Genomic DNA, 26,899 nt, shown 5'->3' with positions numbered 1-26,899 from the left:
TGTACTAATAATGATTGTCAGTTATCTATAAAACATGTTTAGCAAAATATGTTAGTATATTTGTTTTACATAATGCAGGTGGAATAACATTTAAAAACTGAATGACTTGATGAAGGCATAGATTAAGAGGCAGCTAAATACAAACCATTCAAACTCAACAATAATTGAGGAGGAATGATTTCTCACATTGGTCTAATATTCTATGCATGGACAATACAACAATACATATAAACAATATCTTATACATATAAAATTAGAGATTAAAGTAGTATAAATAACTGTACTGTAATACACAGTACTACAACTATACTTTAGAGATATGAAGAGAAGCAGCTCTGAAATACAATGAATGTAATTTTAGTTTTTACTGTAATCAGCTTGCCAAGTGAAACATTAATCTTATTGTCTCATATATTTTCAGTGAAATTTTGGAAAACAAATGAGCTTGTCACATGTAAGAACAATTTTTATTTTCTAATCCTACTCTTAGCAAGCCGCCACCATGAGTACGGACGCGGAGATGGCCGTTTATGGCAAAGCTGCCATCTACCTCCGAAAGCCTGAGAAGGAGAGAATTGAGGCTCAAAGCAAGCCCTTCGATGCAAAGAGTGCTTGCTATGTAGCTGATACAAAAGAGCTGTACCTGAAGGCTACAATCAAGAGCAGAGATGGTGGCAAAGTCACTGTTGAACTGCTCGACACCAAGGAGGTGAGAGATGGTGAAAAATTGCAGAAATATACATTACTGTATCATCATTTCTGTCAAACCATGAACTAACCATACCTTATCTTATTCACTAACAGGAGAGAACAGTTAAGGAGGATGATGTCAGCCCCATGAATCCTCCCAAATTCGACAAGATTGAGGACATGGCCATGATGACCCATCTCAACGAAGCCTCTGTGCTCTATAACCTCAAAGAGCGTTATGCAGCATGGATGATCTACGTAAGTAATAAGTAGCATAGCTTCACTGGTCAATGGCAAAATGATGTAGTACCAATTTCTTAGAACTGTAATTTTGTAGCTTAATAACAATGATCTGTACATATCTGCTTCAGACCTACTCTGGATTGTTCTGCGCTACTGTGAACCCCTACAAGTGGCTCCCAGTGTATGATGCAGAAGTGGTGGCTGCCTACAGAGGCAAAAAGCGCATGGAGGCCCCACCCCACATCTTCTCTGTCTCTGACAATGCCTATCAGTTCATGCTCACTGGTAAGATATAAAAAAGGATATACACCCACAGTTACATTTTTCCATTTCCTCATAAAATATAAGGAAACAGTGTACTTTACAATGTATCAAACATAAATGAGAGTAATGTGACTCAATACTATATTTTCATCTCATAGACAGGGAGAACCAGTCTGTCCTGATTACGTAAGTATCCACAAGAAAAAATGTCTTAAAATAACTCAAACTGCTGCATCTCCTTCTGTTACACAGCTTTAAAGACTAATTTTCATTTTGTCTAAACCAGCGGAGAATCTGGTGCTGGAAAGACTGTGAACACCAAGCGTGTCATCCAGTACTTTGCCACAGTTGCAGTACAAGGTGACAAGAAGAAGGAGCAAGCTTCCGGCAAAATGCAGGTAAAATATACATCTTTAACTAAAACACTTACCTGTAAGATCACCAAACTTTAAAACACTCATTAAAATAATACATTTTTGTGTGCTGCAGGGATCTCTTGAGGATCAGATCATTGCTGCTAACCCTCTGCTTGAGGCCTATGGTAATGCCAAGACTGTGAGAAATGACAACTCCTCTCGTTTTGTAAGTAATTCACTTTAACACATTTCAGCTTAACAAAATTATTGAGGAGTTTAGTGATGTTTCCACTCTACAACTTTATTCTCACCGTTTCTTATTTTTGTTCTAAAAAGGGTAAATTCATCAGAATCCACTTTGGCACAAGTGGCAAACTGGCCAGTGCTGATATTGAGACCTGTAAGTTACTCATTGTTACATTAAAAGTGTAATTCTACGGATCAGTCTGTTGATAATTAGTGGATAACATTCCTGAATTGTCTGAACAGATCTGCTGGAGAAGTCTAGAGTAACATTCCAGCTTCCAGATGAGAGAGGCTACCACATCTTCTACCAGATGATGACCAACCATAAGCCTGAGTTGATTGGTAGGACACTATCCAGAAACTGCATTTCTTACCTTTCTCTGACCCAAAATATGCCAAAATATCTGTGAACAAGTTTAAAATAAAGTCTCTGTGTTGCAGAAATGACACTCATCACCACCAACCCCTATGACTTCCCCATGTGCAGTCAGGGTCAGATCACAGTGGCAAGCATTGATGACAAGGAAGAGCTGGTTGCCACAGATGTAAGATACTGTTGAAACCAAAGCAGATGGCAGATTATTAATATGATCTTTTTATTCACAGCATTTTTATAATGATGATTTTTATTGTTCAGACTGCTATTGACATTCTGGGCTTCAGTGCTGAGGAGAAGATGGGCATCTACAAATTTACTGGAGCTGTCCTCCATCATGGTAACATGAAGTTCAAGCAAAAGCAGCGTGAGGAGCAGGCTGAGCCTGACGGCACAGAGGGTGAGACTGTTAGTCAGAGGTTCTGTGTTTTTGTTCAAACTGCAGATTTGCTCTGGTTAAAATGGATCATAGTGACTGATGGTGCATATTTTTGCTGCTCTTAACAGAGGCTGACAAAATTGCCTATCTTCTGGGCTTGAACTCAGCTGAAATGCTGAAGGCTTTGTGCTACCCAAGAGTGAAGGTCGGAAATGAGTTTGTCACAAAGGGGCAGACCGTGCCACAGGTAATATTCATATTTACAATAAAATGTTTAAAAATAAAGGAAGATTTTCTGGAAATATGATCAAATTTTTCATTTATTGTACTTGTAGGTGTACAATGCTGTCAGCGCCTTGTCCAAATCCATCTATGAGAGGATGTTCTTGTGGATGGTCATTCGTATCAACCAGATGTTGGACACAAAACAAGCCAGAAATTTCTTCATTGGTGTGCTGGACATTGCTGGATTTGAAATCTTTGATGTAAGTTTTTTCAGTGATCACCAGCTACATTTGATCAGATCATGCTGAACACGGACTCTACTGACTATTTTATACACCTGTAGTTCAACAGCATGGAGCAGCTGTGTATCAACTTCACCAATGAGAAGCTGCAGCAGTTCTTCAACCACCACATGTTCGTCCTGGAGCAAGAAGAGTACAAAAAGGAGGGCATTGTCTGGGAGTTCATTGACTTCGGCATGGACTTGGCTGCTTGCATTGAGCTCATTGAGAAAGTGAGTTCATAATGTACATTCATATACACTACCTGATTTGCATTCCAGTCAATGTATTGCTTCATAAATTTGTTTATTTCTGAAAACAGCCCATGGGCATCTTCTCCATCCTTGAAGAGGAGTGCATGTTCCCCAAGGCTACAGACACCAGCTTCAAGAACAAGCTGTATGATCAGCATCTTGGAAAGTGCAATGCTTTCCAGAAGCCCAAGCCTGCCAAAGGCAAGGCTGAAGCCCACTTCTCCCTGGTTCACTATGCTGGTACTGTGGACTATAACATTGCTGGCTGGCTGGATAAGAACAAGGACCCACTGAACGAGTCTGTTGTGCAGCTGTACCAGAAGTCCTCAGTGAAACTGCTGGCTACCCTCTACCCACCCGTTGTTGAAGGTAATTTCCTTTTCTTTAATAATATACTTACTAGACTCATTTAATTTTCCCCAAAAAATTGTTCACATTTCTCATTTAACTATTAACAAAGAGACTGGTGGCGGCAAGAAGGGAGGCAAGAAGAAGGGTGGTTCCATGCAGACTGTGTCATCACAGTTTAGGGTATGTTACATTTACAGGTCATTACATCAAAGCATTTCTTTATAATATGAGAACGCCAATAATATGTTCACTCTGCAGGAGAACTTGGGCAAGCTGATGACCAACTTGAGGAGCACACATCCTCACTTTGTGCGTTGCCTGATTCCCAATGAGTCTAAGACTCCAGGTAAACATTTCAATCTGAGCTGTAAAAGTTGCAAAAATTTGTATTTACCTGCATAATTTAATATTTATGAATGTTTACCACTACTGTATTTGTCAGGTCTCATGGAGAACTTCCTGGTTATCCACCAGCTGAGATGTAACGGTGTGCTGGAAGGTATCAGAATCTGCAGAAAGGGATTCCCCAGCAGAATCCTTTACGGTGACTTCAAACAAAGGTAGAGAGAAGAAGAGTATAGAGTGATACAATTTAAGGCTGTAGTTTTCGTTTTGAATGAAGCAGAGCTGAAACCTTTATGTGTTCACAGATACAAAGTGCTGAATGCCAGTGTCATCCCCGAAGGCCAGTTTATTGACAACAAGAAGGCCAGTGAGAAGCTTCTAGGGTCCATTGATGTTGACCATGACCAGTACAGATTTGGACACACTAAGGTGATTACTTACCACAGGAGCTTAAGATATCAATAAAAAAAGTAATACTCAATGTGATACAAGTAGTAAATTGCTCTCCTTTCACTCAGGTGTTCTTCAAAGCTGGTCTGCTTGGTACTCTTGAAGAGATGCGAGATGAGAAACTGGCTAGTCTGGTCACAATGACTCAGGCTCTTTGCCGTGGATACCTCATGAGAAGGGAGTTTGTCAAGATGATGGAGAGGAGGTATTTAAAAAAACATGAAGACATATAAACAATGAATTTTGTACTGTTGATGTTACTAGAGTAGAACAGTGGGACAACAAGTTATTTTATTTCTTCAGGGAATCCATTTATACCCTCCAGTACAACATCCGCTCATTCATGAATGTCAAACACTGGCCATGGATGAAGGTGTACTACAAGATCAAGCCTCTGCTGAAGAGTGCTGAGACCGAGAAGGAACTGGCTAACATGAAAGAGGACTTTATCAAATGCAAAGAAGATCTGGCCAAAGCTGAGGCCAAAAAGAAGGAGCTTGAGGAGAAAATGGTGTCACTGCTGCAAGAGAAGAATGATCTGCAGCTTCAAGTGGCATCTGTCAGTATTACCTCAATACCAACATAATCCAATCCCAAAATTCTATAAAGTACAGTAGATATTTATGAGATGTTTGTTTAATGAATTCTTTTCCAGGAATCTGAGAATCTTTCAGATGCTGAGGAGAGATGTGAGGGTTTGATTAAGAGCAAAATCCAGCTTGAGGCTAAACTCAAAGAGACCACTGAGAGACTGGAGGATGAAGAAGAAATCAACGCTGAGCTGACTGCTAAGAAGAGGAAACTGGAGGATGAGTGCTCAGAGCTGAAGAAGGACATTGATGACTTGGAGCTTACCTTGGCTAAAGTGGAGAAGGAGAAACATGCCACTGAAAACAAGGTCAGAACTACAAGAGAGCAACGAAATGCATTCAAATTGATTTTAACAATAACTGGTTTCCTAATAATATGTAAAATGTGGAATCACAAAAATGTAGGTCAAGAATCTCACTGAGGAGATGACAGCTCAAGATGAGAGCATTGGTAAACTCACAAAGGAGAAGAAAGCCCTCCAAGAGGCACACCAGCAAACTCTTGATGATCTTCAGGCAGAGGAGGACAAAGTCAACACTCTGACCAAGTCCAAGACTAAGCTTGAGCAACAAGTGGATGATGTAAGTTACATGACATGAACATGCAACTGGACTTCTCATAAGATAATTCTGCTTAACTCTAAACAAGCTTTGTGTTTTTACAGCTGGAGGGTTCTCTGGAGCAAGAGAAGAAGCTCCGTATGGACCTGGAGAGAGCCAAGAGAAAGCTTGAGGGTGACCTGAAGCTGTCTCAGGAATCCATCATGGACTTGGAAAATGACAAGCAGCAGTCTGATGAGAAGCTGAAGAAGTAATTTTAAACAGAAAAACAACAGAAACAAAAAAATAACACAAAATTAGATTTCTTCTTATTATAAGATGTTTTCTATGTATGATATAACACAGATTCTGTTTAATTTCCTCAGGAAAGACTTTGAAATAAGCCAGCTTCTTAGCAAGATTGAAGATGAGCAGTCTCTGGGTGCTCAGCTTCAGAAGAAGATCAAGGAACTTCAGGTAGTTATATGTTTCTGTTATAATGATGCAGTTTTGGAACAAATGTAGCTTTATCATTTAAACATGATACTTAAACATGATTGTCTTTTTATTGATAGGCTCGTATTGAGGAGCTGGAGGAAGAGATTGAGGCTGAGCGTGCTGCTCGTGCCAAGGTTGAGAAGCAGAGAGCTGATCTGTCCAGGGAACTTGAGGAGATCAGTGAGAGGCTTGAGGAGGCTGGAGGAGCAACTGCTGCTCAGATTGAGATGAACAAGAAGCGCGAAGCTGAGTTCCAGAAGCTGCGTCGTGATCTGGAAGAGTCCACTCTGCAGCATGAGGCAACTGCCGCTGCCCTCCGCAAGAAGCAGGCCGACAGCGTGGCTGAGCTTGGAGAACAAATCGACAACCTCCAGCGTGTCAAGCAGAAGCTTGAGAAAGAAAAGAGTGAATACAAAATGGAGATTGATGATCTCTCCAGCAACATGGAGGCTGTTGCTAAGGCCAAGGTCTCTGTTACATTAAAAACACCAAGTCAATACATATAGAATCATTTCATATACATACAAATAATATAGTCTAAAAATGGCTTTAAAATAGCAATGACTGTTGAATTTACAGGCAAACCTTGAGAAGATGTGCAGAACCCTTGAGGATCAACTGAGTGAAATCAAGACCAAAAATGATGAGAATTTGCGCCAAATCAATGACCTCAGTGCTCAGAAGGCTAGGCTCCAGACTGAGAATGGTAAATAAAAATTGCACTGCACTTTACAGACATGTTTTCTTCGTAAATTAGCATTCCCTAACTATCCTCACACCCTGATTACCATTTCGTACAGATAATGCTCATAATATCCTGACAATTAAAAATTACATATTTTCAATGATGTGCAGGTGAGTTTGGACGCCAGCTGGAGGAGAAAGAGTCTCTGGTGTCTCAGCTGACCAGAGGCAAACAGGCTTTCACTCAGCAAATCGATGAGCTTAAGAGACAGATTGAGGAGGAGGTTAAGGTAAAAACATCATAAATAAAACTATTAAAAACACTTCAATTAAGTGAATGCCACAAAGAAACATTGGGCCAGATTCATACATCTCATAAGCCATGTGAAGTGTACAGTACAGTACAGTAATTTATCAAAGCTTTTCACCTTCACAAAGCTAAGCAAATGACTTTTTTTCAGAGGAGCAAAATCATATCTCTCCTCACTAGTTTTATTTTGAATAGTTGAGCAACATCCTAAACCATGCAAAATACTCAATTTTACAATCACTTTGACTTGCTATTGTCTTTTGTAATGAATCACTAATAACACAAGCATAAATGCATGCATGCTATATTTAACTGTGTTGTTTATGAATCTGGACTACTGCTTTTGTATTTCCCAGGCTAAGAATGCCCTGGCCCACGGACTGCAGTCTGCTCGTCATGACTGTGACCTTCTCAGGGAGCAGTTTGAGGAGGAGCAGGAAGCAAAGGCTGAGCTTCAACGTTCAATGTCCAAGGCCAACAGTGAGGTTGCCCAGTGGAGGTCTAAATATGAAACTGATGCCATCCAGCGCACTGAGGAGCTTGAAGAGTCCAAGTACGAACAAAAAGCTGACTTATTATATTGTTTATGGATACAGATGTTCATCATTTACAGAAACTATTCACACCTCTAAAACAAACATTCAAATCTATTATGAAATCTAATTTTAATAGGAAGAAGCTTGCACAGCGTCTGCAGGAGGCTGAGGAACAAATTGAGGCTGTGAACTCCAAGTGTGCCTCTCTAGAGAAGACCAAGCAGAGACTCCAGGGTGAGGTGGAGGACCTCATGATTGATGTTGAGAGAGCCAATGCCTTGGCTGCCAACCTTGACAAGAAGCAGAGGAACTTTGACAAGGTAAACTGTCTGAATAATTCAGTGACGAATAATCTATTCACATAGAATCATTGTTTTTCTGGTCTTTGCATATTATGCTTTGTGAATTAAGGATTGTGTCTCTACAAACAGGTGTTGGCAGAATGGAAGCAGAAGTATGAGGAGGGTCAGGCAGAGCTGGAGGGAGCCCAGAAGGAGGCTCGTGCTCTCAGCACTGAGCTCTTCAAGATGAAGAACTCTTATGAGGAAGCTCTTGACCAACTGGAGACCCTCAAGAGAGAGAACAAAAATCTGCAACGTATGTTTCAAAAGTCCAGTTCAGAAGTCCATTTTTTTTATGCAGTACTAGTACAATTTTTAGTTCAATTACTAACATTTTTGTTTTGCTCAGATGAAAACATTTTATTAGAAATATTAACCAAATTACAATATTTGTTCATTTTATTACAGAGGAGATCTCAGACCTGACTGAACAGATTGGTGAGACTGGAAAGAGCATTCATGAGCTGGAGAAGGCCAAGAAGACAGTAGAGACTGAGAAGGCAGAAATTCAGACTGCCCTGGAAGAGGCTGAGGTAGATTCATACACTAAATGAAAACAGTAAACTGCTGTAATTTGTGTTAATGTGTTTGTGCTCATCTAAGTTTGTTTGAAACCAGTATACTCAACTGAAGAAAACTGAACTTACCTAACACTCTTACAGGGCACTCTGGAGCATGAGGAGTCCAAGATTCTTCGTGTCCAGCTTGAGCTCAACCAGGTCAAGGGTGAGATTGACAGGAAGCTTGCAGAGAAGGATGAGGAGATTGAGCAGATCAAGAGGAACAGCCAGAGAGTGATTGAATCCATGCAGAGCACTCTGGACTCTGAGGTCAGGAGCAGGAATGATGCTTTGAGAATCAAGAAGAAGATGGAAGGAGATCTCAATGAGATGGAAATTCAGCTGAGCCACGCTAATCGCCAAGCTTCCGAAGCCCAGAAACAGCTGAGGAATGTGCAGGGACAACTGAAGGTATTAGCCTTTAAAATACAAACACCCATTTTTGGAAAACCTTTGTTTAATGAGCTACCCATGTCTATGGTACTCTTAAAGCTCAAATATTTATTTAGCCATAACCTCAATCTCATGCAATATGTTGTATTTTTAACATTTCTGATCTTTAGGATGCCCAACTGCACCTTGATGATGCTCTGAGGGGACAAGAAGACATGAAGGAGCAGGTGGCCATGGTGGAGCGCAGGAACACTCTGATGTTGGCTGAAATTGAGGAGCTCAGAGCTGCCCTGGAGCAGACAGAGAGAGGTCGTAAGGTGGCCGAGCAAGAGCTGGTGGATGCTAGTGAGCGTGTTGGACTGCTTCACTCTCAGGTATTTTAACTGTCCTGTTACACTATTGAGAAATGAACACCTGTTTGGGAAAATTACTAATGATTTACATAATTTCTTCCAGAACACAAGTCTGCTGAACACCAAGAAGAAGCTTGAGACTGACCTTGTTCAAATCCAAAGTGAGGTTGATGACACTGTGCAGGAAGCAAGAAATGCAGAGGATAAGGCCAAGAAAGCTATCACTGATGTGAGTGTTTTTCCTAATTTAGTTAATGGTCTTGTTTTATGCTTTACTCCAAATTCTGATCACATTTTGTTTGACTGGTCAGGCTGCCATGATGGCAGAGGAACTCAAAAAGGAGCAGGACACCAGTGCTCACCTTGAGAGGATGAAGAAGAACCTTGAGGTCACAGTGAAGGACCTGCAGCACCGCTTGGATGAGGCTGAGAATCTGGCCATGAAGGGTGGAAAGAAACAACTCCAGAAACTGGAGTCCAGGGTTAGTCTTACCTGGATGCTAATATTTACTCAGTGCTCAGTTACTGTCCTTGGATTACAGGGAGAGGGGGCAGGAACACCAGATATATTGTCAGTGATGTTTGTCTCATCAAATATAAACGAAAGAGTTTTTATGTATGTATGAACTCATCCAGGTGCGCGAGCTGGAATCTGAAGTTGAGGCTGAACAGAGACGTGGAGTTGATGCTGTTAAGGGTGTCCGCAAATACGAGAGAAGAGTGAAGGAACTCACTTACCAGGTATGTGTAATGTTCATGTCCATGTTAAATCATGAGGGTACTTTTCTCATTAAAAAATATAAACTTATAGCTGTATGATCTGTAGACTGAGGAAGACAAGAAGAATCTCACCAGACTCCAGGATCTGGTTGACAAGCTGCAGCTGAAGGTCAAGGCTTACAAGAGACAAGCTGAGGAGGCTGTGAGTCCATTTTTAGAACACTTTTTTAGAACACAGGAAGTAACATCTTTGCTAAAATATGTAAAATACTACAAAATTCTCACATACATATTTTGAAAACTGTACAATTAGGAGGAACAAGCCAATGGCCACCTGTCCAAGCTCAGGAAGGTGCAACATGACCTGGAAGAGGCTGAAGAGCGTGCTGACATTGCTGAGTCTCAGGTCAACAAGCTTAGAGCCAAGAGCCGTGATAGTGGCAAGGTGAGGTAGAAGAAGAAATTTATTGACCAAGGCACAAAAACACCTTTTAGCAAAAAATGTACACAATGTATATATGTAAATATATGTTGCTTGTGCTCTTTGACAAGAAAGACATCAGAGTAAATAAATAATTTCTCTTTTTCCTAGGCTAAAGAAGAGTAAATCTTTACGGCGGGATTCTACAACATGACTGTAGCAGCATAACTTTGTCCAATCCTGTTCAATAAAATTGTACATACCTGCATCACTTGTGTCCAAGTCATTTATAAGGAAACCCATAGGAAACCATACCGTTGTGTAGAGTTCATAGCAATCAGCTATAACTAGCATACACAAAAATTCCTTTATATTAAATGGTGTCAGATACTGCTGGAAAAAATATCTAAAAAAATAAATAAAAAAAATTTATAAAATAAATAAATCCTTCTATTCCGGTTTTTGCATACCTATTACTTGAGCCTATGCTCTGCAGCACTGTATGAAAGAGGCTGGTAATAGGGACCTTGAAGAAGTAAACAGATCCAGGCAATTAGTTTCACCAGATTATAAAAAGAAATATCTAAGAAATGGAACCTCAGATAGCAGACATTTCATAGGGATATAGGTTTGATTTAGAATTAAATTTGGGGATGTACATTTGGCAAGGAGTCATTTCACTGCACATCATGAAATTCTGCACAATATACACACACATATTTTGAATATATAATTACCCATTAGTAATCCTTAGGGTGTAATAAAAGACATGGAGGGGTTAATAAAGTTTTGGAAAACACTCAAAGCAGGAATTCAAATTAGACAGCACCAAATCTCACAAGTGAAATGCTTACCTGGTCACATCTCTCTGCTCTCTCTGTTCCTGGCCTGGACTCTCTCTTTCTTTCTGCTTCTATCTCTCTCTAGCGCCTGTATGGACAGTGTTGAACATTGGATAAATTATTTTTAACAATTCATTCCCTCAAGAGAAGCAACCTTTTAAGTCTCTAAATTTCATATTTCTGCCTACCTTGATACTTTAGAGGCTCTGAAGAATAGCAAGCTAGCTTGCAAAACGAAAAGAATTGGCTAGCTAATAATTCTCCACTTATTTGGCAGATATTTGATCTGCCAAATATAAAGATATCTTTTAAATGTTCATTAAAGAACAGGTAATGTTTTCAAAGTTATAAAATAAGTAATAAAAGCCACATATCACCCTACAGCAAATGACTAAACTGACACTATCAGTTCATGTTAAGTTTAACTTATAGAGACTATATGATTTTGCAAAACACAAATATGTGCTGCTAACCATATCAAGACAATTACAAATTCTGCTCTGAATGAACAGGACAGCAGACAGTGAATTTCATATTACAAAACAGTGAATGTTAGCTACCTGTTTAATTTGATACTGGTACCATAACAGGCTCCAGCTCTGTCTCCTTTTACTGGACAGCGCACACACAAGATTCCAGCATCAACATCAACTTCATGGCATGTTTAGGTGGGAACACTATTAACCCATAAACACGAGACACTGTTTGCAGAGCTAATGGAAATTCTAGCATATTTAATTTCGATTTAGATGTGATATGATTTCAACATATATACAGTTAGTAGGATATCAAATAGTGGTGAGTATAATTTAAGACATCTGAAATGTGGAATAAAGGTGCACCCACATGCTTTGGTGTTAAAACACATATATAGAGGCTGGACTGTAATAAAATCTTTCTAAAATGAGTTTTCTGCCTGACATTTTTTTTTTACTCCAGAAAAGACAGTCACATACATACATACAGTAAATTACATACATTACATCAAAGTTACATAAAAAACTCAAAATATTCTTACAGATTTAAGAGACTAGTAAAGATTACTTTAAAATAGACCCAACAAAATTGCCAATACAAAAAATGAATGATGGGTTTCTGTGAAAGCAAGATGGTTATTAATGTTTTAAAAATGTATATTTCTGACCAATACATTATTGACTTAAGCAACATACATGTATATTTAAATCTGTTTTAGGTTTTGTTGTTCCTTGTAATTGAAGGCAAAATCTGAAAACTATATCACCAGCATAATACCATCATTGTGGAATTGGGTGAAAAGTGACTTGAGATGATTTAAGAACATGGACCTGAATGAAAGTGACTGCTGCAGGTGTCATTATTCATGTAACTTCCATTAGAGACATTACTATAGGCTCTGTGTTTGTGAGCCAGTCCAAGTCTCCATTTTATTAGGTTTGATATATAATAATGTTCATAAAGCTAAAGCTGCTTGGACCATATGTATGCTATGTGAGGAGAGAAAACTATGTTATTTGTTCCATTTGAAATTTTATCTTTAAAGTCTTCACTTGTGAGGATATGTGAACTCAAAGATTGTAACTCAGTTATTCTCTTAAAAATTATAGGTTCTCAGAATTAACACTGAAAAGAGCTTTTTCTAAGATGTTAAGAAGACAATTTTCTAAGATGTTCTAAGATGACGATATGGAGGTATGAATACTTTCCCAATCCAACATCCTATAAATTGACATTTCTACCTTGTCCATAACGATGTTTTACCACCCCACCAACATCACATCTCCTCCCTTTAGAGTCATATGGCTCTGTCCTACATTCACTTATCAGAGGGGGGTCTGGCCTTTTAGAACCTGACAAATCAAAGTTGTCAGAGTAACCTCCCACATTACCATATACAAAAGGTATGAACCGAAATCAAAATTGATGTTCAGGTTTATAACATCATGTGTTTTTTCATATTTCCTGTATTTCAAAAATAGTCTTGCTCTGTGGAAAGAATTAGATACACAAGACCCAGAAAAGGTATTGCAAAGGTATTGTAAAAAAAAAATCTCTCACCTTTATTTCTAACGTGACTAGACTGTCATTGTTTAATTACTTCAACAGCAGTTTGACAGTCAGTGAAAAGCCTGATAAATCTCTAGTATGCATATAGTAAGCATTAACAACTGTTGAGAACTGTCCATGCATGGTGAGGGTACAGGAGCAGCACAAGAATCTTGTCACAGTGTCACATTTCACAGATAAGCATTTTCAACACAGCCATACGATAAAATAAATAAATAAAATAAATAAATAAATTAAATAAATACATGTAGAAAATGTGTTAGTAACTCAAATGCTTTCTGATTAATTATTTATTCCTTATTATTTATTTATTTAGAACTCTGCATATTCAAACATCACAATGATAACTGAAGAAGTAAAGACCACATTTACTCTTTTTAAATACAAATTGTTTCAAAGTTGGGCTTAATTCTTTAAACTTAATACAATTATTTCAAATGAATACACTGAACATATATCATTTGCCAAACTCAAATAAGCATGCCAGTTTGTCTACAAAAGTGTTCGCTCGACATCCAGTAAGGCAGCTATCACTTCTGTTTGTGACTGTAGATGGCTGAGACTACTCAAAATAAATCAAAAGGCTTGTGCTTGCCCTTAATGGATTCTGCTTAGTCTGCACAAAGACCTCAATATAAGCCTGACTGGGGCTGAAAGAGCTGCAGAGGAGACCTGAGAACCTGCCTGTGGTAAGAGGCTGTGCTGCCTGTCAGTAAAATCTGTTCATTACAAATCTTTACATACATATGTAATTATTAACTATTAAATTTTGAATGTTCATTTTCAGGGCTGTGAAAATTTCCTCTGGTCTCTGGCAAGAATAAAGTAAGACATATTTGGCTAATTGCTCTAACATTCATTACTAATTGTACTAATAATGATTGTCAGTTATCTATAAAACATGTTTAGAAAAATATCCGTTAGTATATTTGTTTTACATAATGCAGGTGGAATAACATATTTAATAACTGAATGACTTGATGAAGGCATAGATTAAGAGGCAGCTAAATACAAACCATTCAAACTCAACAATAATTGAGGAGGAATGATTTCTCACATTGGTCTAGTATTCTATGCATGGACAATACAACAATACATATAAACAATATCTTATACATATAAAATTAGAGATTAAAGCAGTGTAAATAACTGTACTGTAATACACAGTACAACTACACTTTAGAGATATGAAGAGAAGCAGCTCTGAAATACAATGAATGTAATTTTAGTTTTTACTGTAATCAGCTTGCCAAGTGAAACATTGATCTTATTGTCTCATATATTTTCAGTGAAATTTTAGAAAACAAATGAGCTTGTCACATGTAAGAACAATTTTTATTTTCTAATCCTACTCTTAGCAAGCCGCCACCATGAGTACGGACGCGGAGATGGCCGTTTATGGCAAAGCTGCCATCTACCTCCGAAAGCCTGAGAAGGAGAGAATTGAGGCTCAAAGCAAGCCCTTCGATGCAAAGAGTGCTTGCTACGTAGCTGATGCAAAAGAGCTGTACCTGAAGGCTACAATCAAGAGCAGAGATGGTGGCAAAGTCACTGTTGAACTGCTCGACACCAAGGAGGTGAGAGTTGGTGAAAAATTGCAGAAATATACATTACTGTATCATCATTTCTGTCAAACCATGAACTAACCATACCTTATCTTATTCACTAACAGGAGAGAACAGTTAAGGAGGATGATGTCAGCCCCATGAATCCTCCCAAATTCGACAAGATTGAGGACATGGCCATGATGACCCATCTCAATGAAGCCTCTGTGCTCTATAACCTCAAAGAGCGTTATGCAGCATGGATGATCTACGTAAGTCATAAGTAGCACAGCTTCACTGGTTAATAGCAAAATCATGTAGTGCCAATTTCTAAGAACTGCAATTTTGTAGCTTAATAACAATGATCTGTACATATCTGCTTCAGACCTACTCTGGACTGTTCTGCGCTACTGTGAACCCCTACAAGTGGCTCCCAGTGTATGATGCAGAAGTGGTGGCTGCCTACAGAGGCAAAAAGCGCATGGAGGCCCCACCCCACATCTTCTCTGTCTCTGACAATGCCTATCAGTTCATGCTCACTGGTAAGATATAAAAAAGGATATACACCCACAGTTACATTTTTCCATTTCCTCATAAAATATAAGGAAACAGTGTACTTTACATTGTATCAAACATAAATGAGAGTAATGTGACTCAATACTATATTTTCATCTCATAGACAGGGAGAACCAGTCTGTCCTGATTACGTAAGTATCCACAAGAAAAAATGTCTTAAAATAACTCAAACTGCTGCATCTCCTTCTGTTACACAGCTTTAAAGACTAATTTTCATTTTGTCTAAACCAGCGGAGAATCCGGTGCTGGAAAGACTGTGAACACCAAGCGTGTCATCCAGTACTTTGCCACAGTTGCAGTTCAAGGTGACAAGAAGAAGGAGCAAGCTTCCGGCAAAATGCAGGTAAAATATACATCTATAACTAAAAACACTTACCTGTAAGATCACCAAACCTAAAAACACTCATTAAAAGAATACATTTTTGTGTGCTGCAGGGATCTCTTGAGGATCAGATCATTGCTGCTAACCCTCTGCTTGAGGCCTATGGTAATGCCAAGACTGTGAGAAATGACAACTCCTCTCGTTTTGTAAGTAATTCACTTTAACACATTTCAGCTTAACAAAATTATTGAGGAGTTTAGTGATGTTTTCTCTACAACCTTATTCTCACCGTTTCTTATTTTTGTTCTAAAAAGGGTAAATTCATCAGAATCCACTTTGGCACAAGTGGCAAACTGGCCAGTGCTGATATTGAGACCTGTAAGTTACTCATTGTTACATTAAAAGTGTAATTCTACGGGTCAGTCTGTTGATAATTAGTGGATAACATTCCTGAATTGTCTGAACAGATCTGCTGGAGAAGTCTAGAGTAACATTCCAGCTTCCAGATGAGAGAGGCTACCACATCTTCTACCAGATGATGACCAACCATAAGCCTGAGTTGATTGGTAGGACACTATCCAGAAACTGCATTTCTTACCTTTATCTGACCCAAAATATACCAAAATATCTGTGAACCAGTTTAAAATGAAGTCTCTGTGTTGCAGAAATGACACTCATCACCACCAACCCCTATGACTTCCCCATGTGCAGTCAGGGTCAGATCACAGTGGCAAGCATTGATGACAAGGAAGAGCTGGTTGCCACAGATGTAAGATGCTGTTGAAACCAAAGCAGATGGCAGATTATTAATATGATCTTTTTTTTCACAGCATTTTTATAATGATGATTTTTATTGTTCAGACTGCTATTGACATTCTGGGCTTCAGTGCTGAGGAGAAGATGGGCATCTACAAATTTACTGGAGCTGTCCTCCATCATGGTAACATGAAGTTCAAGCAAAAGCAGCGTGAGGAGCAGGCTGAGCCTGACGGCACAGAGGGTGAGACTGTTAGTCAGAGGTTCTGTGTTTTTGTTCAAACTGCAGATTTGCTCTGGTTAAAAATGGATCATAGTGACTGATGGTGCATATTTTTGCTGCTCCTAACAGAGGCTGACAAAATTGCCTATCTTCTGGGCTTGAACTCAGCTGAAATGCTGAAGGCTTTGTGCTACCCAAGAGTGAAGGTCGGAAATGAGTTTGTCACAAAGGGGCAGACCGTGCCACAGGTAATATTCATATTTACAATAAAATGTTTAAAAATAAAGGAAGGTTTTCTGGAAATATGATCAAATTGTTCATTTATTGTACTTGTAGGTGTACAATGCTGTCAGCGCCTTGTCCAAATCCATCTATGAGAGGATGTTTTTGTGGATGGTCATTCGTATCAACCAGATGTTGGACACAAAACAAGCCAGAAATTTCTTCATTGGTGTGCTGGACATTGCTGGATTTGAAATCTTTGATGTAAGTTTTTTCAGTGATCACCAGCTACATTTGATCAGATCATGCTGAACACGGACTCTACTGACTTTATTTTATACACCTGTAGTTCAACAGCATGGAGCAGCTGTGTATCAACTTCACCAATGAGAAGCTACAGCAGTTCTTCAACCACCACATGTTCGTCCTGGAGCAAGAAGAGTACAAAAAGGAGGGCATTGTCTGGGAGTTCATTGACTTTGGCATGGACTTGGCCGCTTGCATTGAGCTCATTGAGAAAGTGAGTTCATAATGTACATTCATATACACTACCTGATTTGCATTCAAGTCAATGTATTTCTTCATAAACTTGTTTATTTCTGAAAACAGCCCATGGGTATCTTCTCCATCCTTGAAGAGGAGTGCATGTTCCCCAAGGCTACAGACACCAGCTTCAAGAACAAGCTGTATGATCAGCATCTTGGAAAGTGCAATGCTTTCCAGAAGCCCAAGCCTGCCAAAGGCAAGGCTGAAGCCCACTTCTCCCTGGTTCACTATGCTGGTACTGTGGACTACAACATTGCTGGCTGGCTGGATAAGAACAAGGACCCACTGAACGAGTCTGTTGTGCAGCTGTACCAGAAGTCCTCAGTGAAACTGCTGGCTACCCTCTACCCACCCGTTGTTGAAGGTAATTTCCTTTTCTTTAATAATATACTTACTAGACTCATTTAATTTTCCCCAAAAAATTGTTCAGATTTCTCATTTAACTATTAACACAGAGACTGGTGGCGGCAAGAAGGGAGGCAAGAAGAAGGGTGGTTCCATGCAGACTGTGTCCTCACAGTTTAGGGTATGTTACATTTACAGGTCATTACATCAACGCATTTCTTTATAATATGAGAACACCAATAATATGTTCACTCTGCAGGAGAACTTGGGCAAGCTGATGACCAACTTGAGGAGCACACATCCTCACTTTGTGCGTTGCCTGATTCCCAATGAGTCTAAGACTCCAGGTAAAGATGAACATTTCAATCTGAGCTGTAAAAGTTGCAAAAATTTGTATTTACCTGCATAATTTAATATTTATAAATGTTTACCACTACTGTATTTGTCAGGTCTCATGGAGAACTTCCTGGTTATCCACCAGCTGAGATGTAACGGTGTGCTGGAAGGTATCAGAATCTGCAGAAAGGGATTCCCCAGCAGAATCCTTTATGGTGACTTCAAACAAAGGTAGAGAGAAGAAGAGTATAGAGTGATGCAATTTAAGGCTGTAGATTTAGTTTTGAATGAAGCAGAGGTGAAACCTTTATGTGTTCACAGATACAAAGTGCTGAATGCCAGTGTCATCCCTGAAGGCCAGTTTATTGACAACAAGAAGGCCAGTGAGAAGCTTCTAGGGTCCATTGATGTTGACCATGACCAGTACAGATTTGGACACACTAAGGTGATTACTTACCACAGGAGCTTAAGATATCAATAAAAATGTAATACTCAATGTGATACAAGTAGTAAATTGCTTTCCTTTCATTCAGGTGTTCTTCAAAGCTGGTCTGCTTGGTACTCTTGAAGAGATGCGAGATGAGAAACTGGCTAGTCTGGTCACAATGACTCAGGCTCTTTGCCGTGGATACCTCATGAGAAGGGAGTTTGTCAAGATGATGGAGAGGAGGTATTTAAAAAAACATGAAGACATATAAACAATGAATTTTGTACTGTTGATGTTACTAGAGTAGAACAGTGGGACAACAAGTTATTTTATTTCTTCAGGGAATCCATTTATACCCTCCAGTATAACATCCGCTCATTCATGAATGTCAAACACTGGCCATGGATGAAGGTGTACTACAAGATCAAGCCTCTGCTGAAGAGTGCTGAGACCGAGAAGGAACTGGCTAACATGAAAGAGGACTTTATCAAATGCAAAGAAGATCTGGCCAAAGCTGAGGCCAAAAAGAAGGAGCTTGAGGAGAAAATGGTGTCACTGCTGCAAGAGAAGAATGATCTGCAGCTTCAAGTGGCATCTGTCAGTATTACCTCAATACCAACATAATCCAATCCCAAAATTCTATAAAGTACAGTAGATATTTATGAGATGTTTGTTTAATGAATTCTTTTCCAGGAATCTGAGAATCTTTCAGATGCTGAGGAGAGATGTGAGGGTCTGATTAAGAGCAAAATCCAGCTTGAGGCTAAACTCAAAGAGACCACTGAGAGACTGGAGGATGAAGAAGAAATCAACGCTGAGCTGACTGCTAAGAAGAGGAAACTGGAGGATGAGTGCTCAGAGCTGAAGAAGGACATTGATGACTTGGAGCTTACCTTGGCTAAAGTGGAGAAGGAGAAACACGCCACTGAAAACAAGGTCAGAACTAAAAGAGGAGCAAAGAAATACATCCAAATTGAATTTAACAATAACTCGTTTCCTAATAATATGTAAAATGTGGAATCAAAAATGCAGGTCAAGAACCTCACTGAGGAGATGACAGCTCAAGATGAGAGCATTGGTAAACTCACAAAGGAGAAGAAAGCCCTCCAAGAGGCACACCAGCAAACTCTTGATGATCTTCAGGCAGAGGAGGACAAAGTCAACACTCTGACCAAGTCCAAGACTAAGCTTGAGCAACAAGTGGATGATGTGAGTTACATGACATGAACATGCAACTGGACTTCACATAAGATAATTCTGGTTATCTCTAAACAAGCTTTGTGTTTTTACAGCTGGAGGGTTCTCTGGAGCAAGAGAAGAAGCTCCGTATGGACCTGGAGAGAGCCAAGAGAAAGCTTGAGGGTGACCTGAAACTGTCTCAGGAATCCATCATGGACCTGGAGAATGACAAGCAGCAGTCTGATGAGAAGCTGAAGAAGTAATTTCAAACAGACAAAGAACAGAAACAAACAAATAACACAAAATTAGATTTCTTATCATTAGAATGTTTTTTATGCCTGATATAACAAAGATTCTGTTTAATTTCCTCAGGAAAGACTTTGAAATAAGCCAGCTTCTTAGCAAGATTGAAGATGAGCAGTCTCTGGGTGCTCAGCTTCAGAAGAAGATCAAGGAACTTCAGGTAGTTATTTATTTCTGTTATAATGAGGCAATTTTGAAACAAATGTAGCTTTTTATCATTTAAACATGATACTTAAACATGATTTCCTTTTACTGATAGGCTCGTATTGAGGAGCTGGAGGAAGAGATTGAGGCTGAGCGTGCTGCTCGTGCCAAGGTTGAGAAGCAGAGAGCTGATCTGTCCAGGGAACTTGAGGAGATCAGCGAGAGGCTTGAGGAGGCTGGAGGAGCAACTGCTGCTCAGATTGAGATGAACAAGAAGCGTGAAGCTGAGTTCCAGAAGCTGCGTCGTGATCTGGAAGAGTCCACTCTGCAGCATGAGGCAACTGCCGCTGCCCTCCGCAAGAAGCAGGCCGACAGCGTGGCTGAGCTTGGAGAACAAATCGACAACCTCCAGCGTGTCAAGCAGAAGCTTGAGAAAGAAAAGAGTGAATACAAAATGGAGATTGATGATCTCTCCAGCAACATGGAGGCTGTTGCTAAGGCCAAGGTCTCTGTTACAAACACCAAGCTTATACATAGACAGAATCATTTTATATACATACAAATAATATACTCTAAAACTGGCTTTAAAATAGCAATGATTGTTGAATTTACAGGCAAATCTTGAGAAGATGTGCAGAACCCTTGAGGATCAACTGAGTGAAATCAAGACCAAAAATGATGAGAATTTGCGCCAAATCAATGACCTCAGTGCTCAGAAGGCTAGGCTCCAGACTGAGAATGGTAAATAAAAATTTAACTGCACTTCACAGACATGTTTTCTTTGTAAATTAGCATTCCCTAACTATCCTCACACCCTGATTACCATTTCGTACAGATAATGTCCATAATGGTCTGACAATTAAAAATTACATATTTTTAATGATGTGCAGGTGAGTTTGGACGCCAGCTGGAGGAGAAAGAGTCTCTGGTGTCTCAGCTGACCAGAGGCAAACAGGCTTTCACTCAGCAAATCGATGAGCTTAAGAGACAGATTGAGGAGGAGGTTAAGGTAAAAACATCATAAATAAAACTATTAAAAACACTTCAATTAAGTGAATGCCACAAAGAAACATTGGGCTAGATTCATACATCTCATAAGCCAGTACAGTACAGTACTGTACAGTACAGTAATTTATCAAAGCTTTTCACCTTCACAAAGCTAAGCAAATGACTTTCCGTTTTCTTTAAAGTCAGAGGAGCAAAATTATATCTCTCCTCACTAGTTTTATTTTGAATAGTTGAGCAACATCCTAAACCATGCAAAATACTAAATTTACAATCACTTTGACTTGCTATTGTCTTTTGTAATGAATCACTAATAACACAAGCATAAATGCATGCATGCTATATTTAACTGTGTTGTTTATGAATTTGGATTACTGCTTTTGTATTTCCCAGGCTAAGAATGCCCTGGCCCACGGACTGCAGTCTGCTCGTCATGACTGTGACCTTCTCAGGGAGCAGTTTGAGGAGGAGCAGGAAGCAAAGGCTGAGCTTCAACGTTCAATGTCCAAGGCCAACAGTGAGGTTGCCCAGTGGAGGTCTAAATATGAAACTGATGCCATCCAGCGCACTGAGGAGCTTGAAGAGTCCAAGTACGAACAAAAGGCTGATTATATTTTTTATGGATACAGATGTTCATCATTTACAGAAACTATTCACACCTCTAAAACAAACATTCAAATCTATTATGAAATCTAATTTTAATAGGAAGAAGCTTGCACAGCGTCTGCAGGAGGCTGAGGAACAAATTGAGGCCGTGAACTCCAAGTGTGCCTCTCTAGAGAAGACTAAGCAGAGACTCCAGGGTGAGGTGGAGGACCTCATGATTGATGTGGAGAGAGCCAATGCCTTGGCTGCCAACCTTGACAAGAAACAGAGGAACTTTGACAAGGTAAACTGTTGGAATAATTCAGTGACGAATAATCTATTCACAGAGAATTATTGTTGTTCTGGTCTTTGCATATTATGCTTTGTGAATTAAGGATTGTGTCTCTACAAACAGGTGTTGGCAGAATGGAAGCAGAAGTATGAGGAGGGTCAGGCAGAGCTGGAGGGAGCCCAGAAGGAGGCTCGTGCTCTCAGCACTGAGCTCTTCAAGATGAAGAACTCTTATGAGGAAGCTCTTGACCAACTGGAGACCCTCAAGAGAGAGAACAAGAATCTGCAACGTATGTTTCAAAAGTCCAGTTCAGAAGTAAAATTTTTTTCGATGCAGTTTTAATTACTAACATTTTTGTTCTGCTCAGAAGAAAACATTTTATTAGAAATATTAACCAAATAACAATATTTGTTCATTTCATTACAGAGGAGATCTCAGACCTGACTGAACAGATTGGTGAGACTGGAAAGAGCATTCATGAGCTGGAGAAGGCCAAGAAGACAGTAGAGACTGAGAAGGCAGAGATTCAGACTGCCCTGGAAGAGGCTGAGGTAGATTCATACACTAAATGAAAACAGTAAACTGCTGTAATTTGTGTTAATGTGTTTGTGCTCATCTAAGTTTGTTTGAAACCAGGATACTCAACTGAAGAAAACTGAACTTACCTAACACTCTTACAGGGCACTCTGGAGCATGAGGAGTCCAAGATTCTTCGTGTCCAGCTTGAGCTCAACCAGGTCAAGGGTGAGATTGACAGGAAGCTTGCAGAGAAGGATGAGGAGATTGAGCAGATCAAGAGGAACAGCCAGAGAGTGATTGAATCCATGCAGAGCACTCTGGACTCTGAGGTCAGGAGCAGGAATGATGCTTTGAGAATCAAGAAGAAGATGGAAGGAGATCTCAATGAGATGGAAATTCAGCTGAGCCACGCTAATCGCCAAGCTTCCGAAGCCCAGAAACAGCTGAGGAATGTGCAGGGACAACTGAAGGTATTAGCCTTTAAAATACAAACCTTTGTTTAATGGGCTACCCACCTCTATTTGTACCTAGAATATGTACAGTTTTTTTTACCTATTTTACTGCTGTTTACAAAGTGACCGCATACATGTTATGAGTCATCTCAGATGGGTCACCTCAATCTCATGCAGTATGTTGCATTTGTATCTTTTCTGATCTTTAGGATGCCCAACTGCACCTTGATGATGCTCTGAGGGGACAAGAAGACATGAAGGAGCAGGTGGCCATGGTGGAGCGCAGGAACACTCTGATGTTGGCTGAAATTGAGGAGCTCAGAGCAGCCCTGGAGCAGACAGAGAGAGGTCGTAAGGTAGCTGAGCAAGAGCTGGTGGATGCTAGTGAGCGTGTTGGACTGCTTCACTCTCAGGTATTTTAACTGTCTTGTTACACTATTGAGAAATGAACACCTGTTTGGGAAAATTACTAATGATTTACATAATTTCTTCCAGAACACAAGTCTGGTGAACTCTAAGAAGAAGCTTGAGGCTGACCTTGTTCAAATCCAAAGTGAGGTTGACGACACTGTGCAGGAAGCAAGAAATGCAGAGGATAAGGCCAAGAAAGCCATCACTGATGTGAGTGCTTTTCGTCATTTAGTTAATGGTCTTGTTTTATGCTTTACTCCAAAATCTGATCACATTTTGTTTGACTGGTCAGGCTGCCATGATGGCAGAGGAACTCAAAAAGGAGCAGGACACCAGTGCTCACCTTGAGAGGATGAAGAAGAACCTTGAGGTCACAGTGAAGGACCTGCAGCACCGCCTGGATGAGGCTGAGAATCTGGCCATGAAGGGTGGAAAGAAACAACTCCAGAAACTGGAGTCCAGGGTTAGTCTTACCTGGATGCTACTATTTACTCAGTGCTCAGTTACAGTCTTTGAACACCAGGAATGTTTGTTTCATTAAATATAAACTGGTTTATAAACTGAGTTTTTATGTATGTATGAACTCATCCAGGTGCGCGAGCTGGAAGCTGAGGTTGAGGCTGAACAGAGACGTGGAGTTGATGCTGTTAAGGGTGTCCGCAAATACGAGAGAAGAGTGAAGGAACTTACTTACCAGGTATGTGTAATGTTCATGTCCATGTTAAATCATGAGGGTACTTTTCTCATTAAAAACATAAACTTATAGCTGTATGATCTGTAGACTGAGGAAGACAAGAAGAATCTCACCAGACTCCAGGATCTGGTTGACAAGCTGCAGCTGAAGGTCAAGGCTTACAAGAGACAAGCTGAGGAGGCTGTGAGTCCATTTTTAGAACACTTTGGGACAGGAAGTAACGTCTTTGCTAAAATATGTAAAATACTACAAAATTCTCACATACATATTTTGAAAACTGTACAATTAGGAGGAACAAGCCAATGGCCACCTGTCCAAGCTCAGGAAGGTGCAACATGACCTGGAAGAGGCTGAAGAGCGTGCTGACATTGCTGAGTCTCAGGTCAACAAGCTCAGAGCCAAGAGCCGTGATAGTGGCAAGGTGAGGTAGAAGAAGAAATTTATTGACCAAGGCACAAAAACACCGTTTAGCAAACAATGTACACAATGTATATATGTTAATGTATGTTGCTTGTGCTCTTTGACAAGAAAGACATCAGAGTAAATAAATAATTTCTCTTTTTCCTAGGCTAAAGAAGAGTAAATCTTTACGGCGGGATTCTACAACATGACTGTAGCAGCATAACTTTGTCCAATCCTGTTCAATAAAATTGTACATACCTGCATCACTTGTGTCCAAGTCATTTATATGGAAAACCATAGCAAACCATACCATTGTGTAGAGTTCATAGCAATCAGCTATAACTATCATACACAAACATTCCTTTTATATTAAATGCTGTCAGATACTGCTGGAATGTACAGCTTCTGAAAATAAATCATTTTATTTATATTTTTACATACCTATTACTTGAGCCTATGCTCTCCTCAGAATGTCCTTCTCACACCTGCCATCTTTCTCTTCGCTGTTTTTTGAAGCTGAAAGAACAAAACACTCAAGCTATGCATTCAGCTTAATTTACAACTGCTCTACCCTAGAGATCCAGTCTAACTTCAGAAGAACCTTGAGTCTACAGACAAGGCTCTGCAGCACTGTAGGGCTGAAACGATTATTTAAATAACTCGAATAATTTGATTACAAAAAATGTCTTTGCACAGCTCCTGTCTCATTGTTTTACACGGGCTGTTATAACTGACGCGCATTTCAAAGAATAAAGGTGGCATGATATATTTTGCTCTTTTTGGCAATGGCAGAAGATGAAGGTACTGGTGTGCGAGTGTGGAACCATTTTATGCTGAGTAAGGCAGGCAATGATGTGCAGTGTATACACTGTGAAACGGACCTGGACTACCAAAGTAGTACTTCGTCAATTTTGCAGCACCTGAACCGAAAGTCTCCTCACATGAACTGCACTTTACCAAGCGGACATGAAGCTGCTACAGCGTATGTTTTTGTAAAAAAATTGTAGACAGTATTATAAGTCGATAGTGACTAGGCATGCTAAGTAGCAAGACAGCAAATGCACTAAGATCTCACTCATGTAATTTATCCCTCTTCATCTCTCCCTCCCACACACACACACCAAGATAGGTTACAGCTCATAACACCCCTTTCCCATATATAAGGTAGTAAAAATAAATGCAACAGATGGGCAAATACATTTATAACTACATAAATGACTACATTCTTTAGCTTATAGATTTACTTTTGGAGATGATTGGGAAATGAAGTACCTTTACACTTTTTGTTATTTATTATTTATTCTCAAATGGGCTTTTGCCTTAGTTTTTAAATGATGGACAAATATGTTTGTGAAATTGTATTTCAGAGTTTTTTCATGTACATCATAAAAGATAAAAAAAATAAAAATCTTTTTAAGAGAAAAACAGCCAGTTGCTGTATAGTTGTTTAAAAACACAAAAGTATGATTTATCCAATTACTCAATTAAGCAATGAAAAAAATTAAGCAATGAAAAAAATAAACAGAATACTCAATAAAAATATTCAATAGTTGCAGCCCTACAGCACTGTATGACAGAGACTGGAAATAGGGAGAATATAAAGCAACACACACTCAATATAGATATGTTAAAGAACACAGAGACAATTAGTTTCACCTGAATATGAAAAGAAATATCAAACTGAGATTTGGGTTTAAATAAATCATGTAAGAAAACAAATGCATTTGGAATTGCTCAAATGTGTGGATAAACTTGCTTTTAACAACAATTTAGAAAAGAAAATCAAAAAAAGGAATTTCCTATTCTTTCTTATACTTCAGATGAGAGACATTTCATGGGGGCATAGGTTTGATTTAGAATTAAATTTGGGGATGTACATTTGGCAAGGAGTCAATGCCCTTCATGAAATTTCACACTATACACACACACACACACACACACACACACACATTTCATTTCTAGAATTACCCATTAGTAATCTTTAGGGTGTAATAAAAGACATGGAGTGGTTAATAATGTTAGATAACACCAAATCTCATAAGTGAAATGCTGACCTGGTCACGTCTTTCTCCTCTTTCTTCCTGTCCTGGACTCTCTCTCTTCCTTTCTGCTGATGTCTCTCTAGCGCCTGTATGGACAACAATTATGTAATAAACTGACAACGACAACCATATTTGTTGAGTTTTAGTGTTGTGCATTGGCTAAATTATTTTTAACAATTACATTAAAGGAATGTGCTTCACCAAATTTTACTTCAACAGAAATCAATGACGCATCATGATATTAACAATGCGCTCCATGTGTCCAAGACTGGAGTAAAAT

The 26,899-nt window shown here is 39.4% G+C and overlaps 2 protein-coding genes across 2 annotated transcripts; both read left to right on the top strand.

Moving 5' to 3' along the window:
* The first annotated feature begins 502 nt into the window (after nucleotides 1-502).
* Nucleotides 503-10,439, top strand: LOC140549180 (myosin heavy chain, fast skeletal muscle-like). Its single transcript, XM_072672566.1, has 38 exons — nucleotides 503-709; nucleotides 805-948; nucleotides 1,062-1,218; nucleotides 1,356-1,383; nucleotides 1,484-1,595; nucleotides 1,687-1,779; nucleotides 1,890-1,953; nucleotides 2,043-2,141; nucleotides 2,241-2,344; nucleotides 2,437-2,575; nucleotides 2,683-2,801; nucleotides 2,890-3,039; nucleotides 3,123-3,293; nucleotides 3,383-3,683; nucleotides 3,775-3,845; nucleotides 3,924-4,011; nucleotides 4,108-4,225; nucleotides 4,316-4,439; nucleotides 4,529-4,665; nucleotides 4,764-5,019; nucleotides 5,116-5,358; nucleotides 5,456-5,632; nucleotides 5,716-5,861; nucleotides 5,977-6,067; nucleotides 6,166-6,555; nucleotides 6,668-6,794; nucleotides 6,944-7,062; nucleotides 7,439-7,635; nucleotides 7,755-7,938; nucleotides 8,050-8,215; nucleotides 8,368-8,492; nucleotides 8,622-8,930; nucleotides 9,083-9,286; nucleotides 9,369-9,494; nucleotides 9,577-9,747; nucleotides 9,902-10,006; nucleotides 10,092-10,187; nucleotides 10,299-10,439. Exons 1-38 carry the CDS (start codon nucleotides 503-505, stop codon nucleotides 10,437-10,439), a joined length of 5,799 nt encoding a protein of 1,932 aa, XP_072528667.1.
* Nucleotides 10,440-14,664: 4,225 nt separating this feature from the next.
* LOC140549167 (myosin heavy chain, fast skeletal muscle-like) lies at nucleotides 14,665-24,605 on the top strand. The gene is made up of 38 exons (XM_072672539.1): nucleotides 14,665-14,871; nucleotides 14,967-15,110; nucleotides 15,224-15,380; nucleotides 15,518-15,545; nucleotides 15,646-15,757; nucleotides 15,850-15,942; nucleotides 16,051-16,114; nucleotides 16,204-16,302; nucleotides 16,402-16,505; nucleotides 16,598-16,736; nucleotides 16,845-16,963; nucleotides 17,052-17,201; nucleotides 17,287-17,457; nucleotides 17,547-17,847; nucleotides 17,939-18,009; nucleotides 18,088-18,175; nucleotides 18,278-18,395; nucleotides 18,486-18,609; nucleotides 18,698-18,834; nucleotides 18,933-19,188; nucleotides 19,285-19,527; nucleotides 19,624-19,800; nucleotides 19,884-20,029; nucleotides 20,143-20,233; nucleotides 20,333-20,722; nucleotides 20,832-20,958; nucleotides 21,108-21,226; nucleotides 21,616-21,812; nucleotides 21,928-22,111; nucleotides 22,223-22,388; nucleotides 22,526-22,650; nucleotides 22,780-23,088; nucleotides 23,280-23,483; nucleotides 23,566-23,691; nucleotides 23,774-23,944; nucleotides 24,074-24,178; nucleotides 24,263-24,358; nucleotides 24,465-24,605. Exons 1-38 carry the CDS (start codon nucleotides 14,665-14,667, stop codon nucleotides 24,603-24,605), a joined length of 5,799 nt encoding a protein of 1,932 aa, XP_072528640.1.
* Nucleotides 24,606-26,899: the final 2,294 nt, after the last annotated feature.

This window comes from Salminus brasiliensis, chromosome 1, assembly GCF_030463535.1.
Source record: "Salminus brasiliensis chromosome 1, fSalBra1.hap2, whole genome shotgun sequence".
NCBI lineage: Eukaryota > Metazoa > Chordata > Actinopteri > Characiformes > Bryconidae > Salminus > Salminus brasiliensis.
The sequence above is the reverse complement of the archived record's forward strand: the minus strand, read 5'-3'. Positions and strand labels throughout refer to the sequence as shown.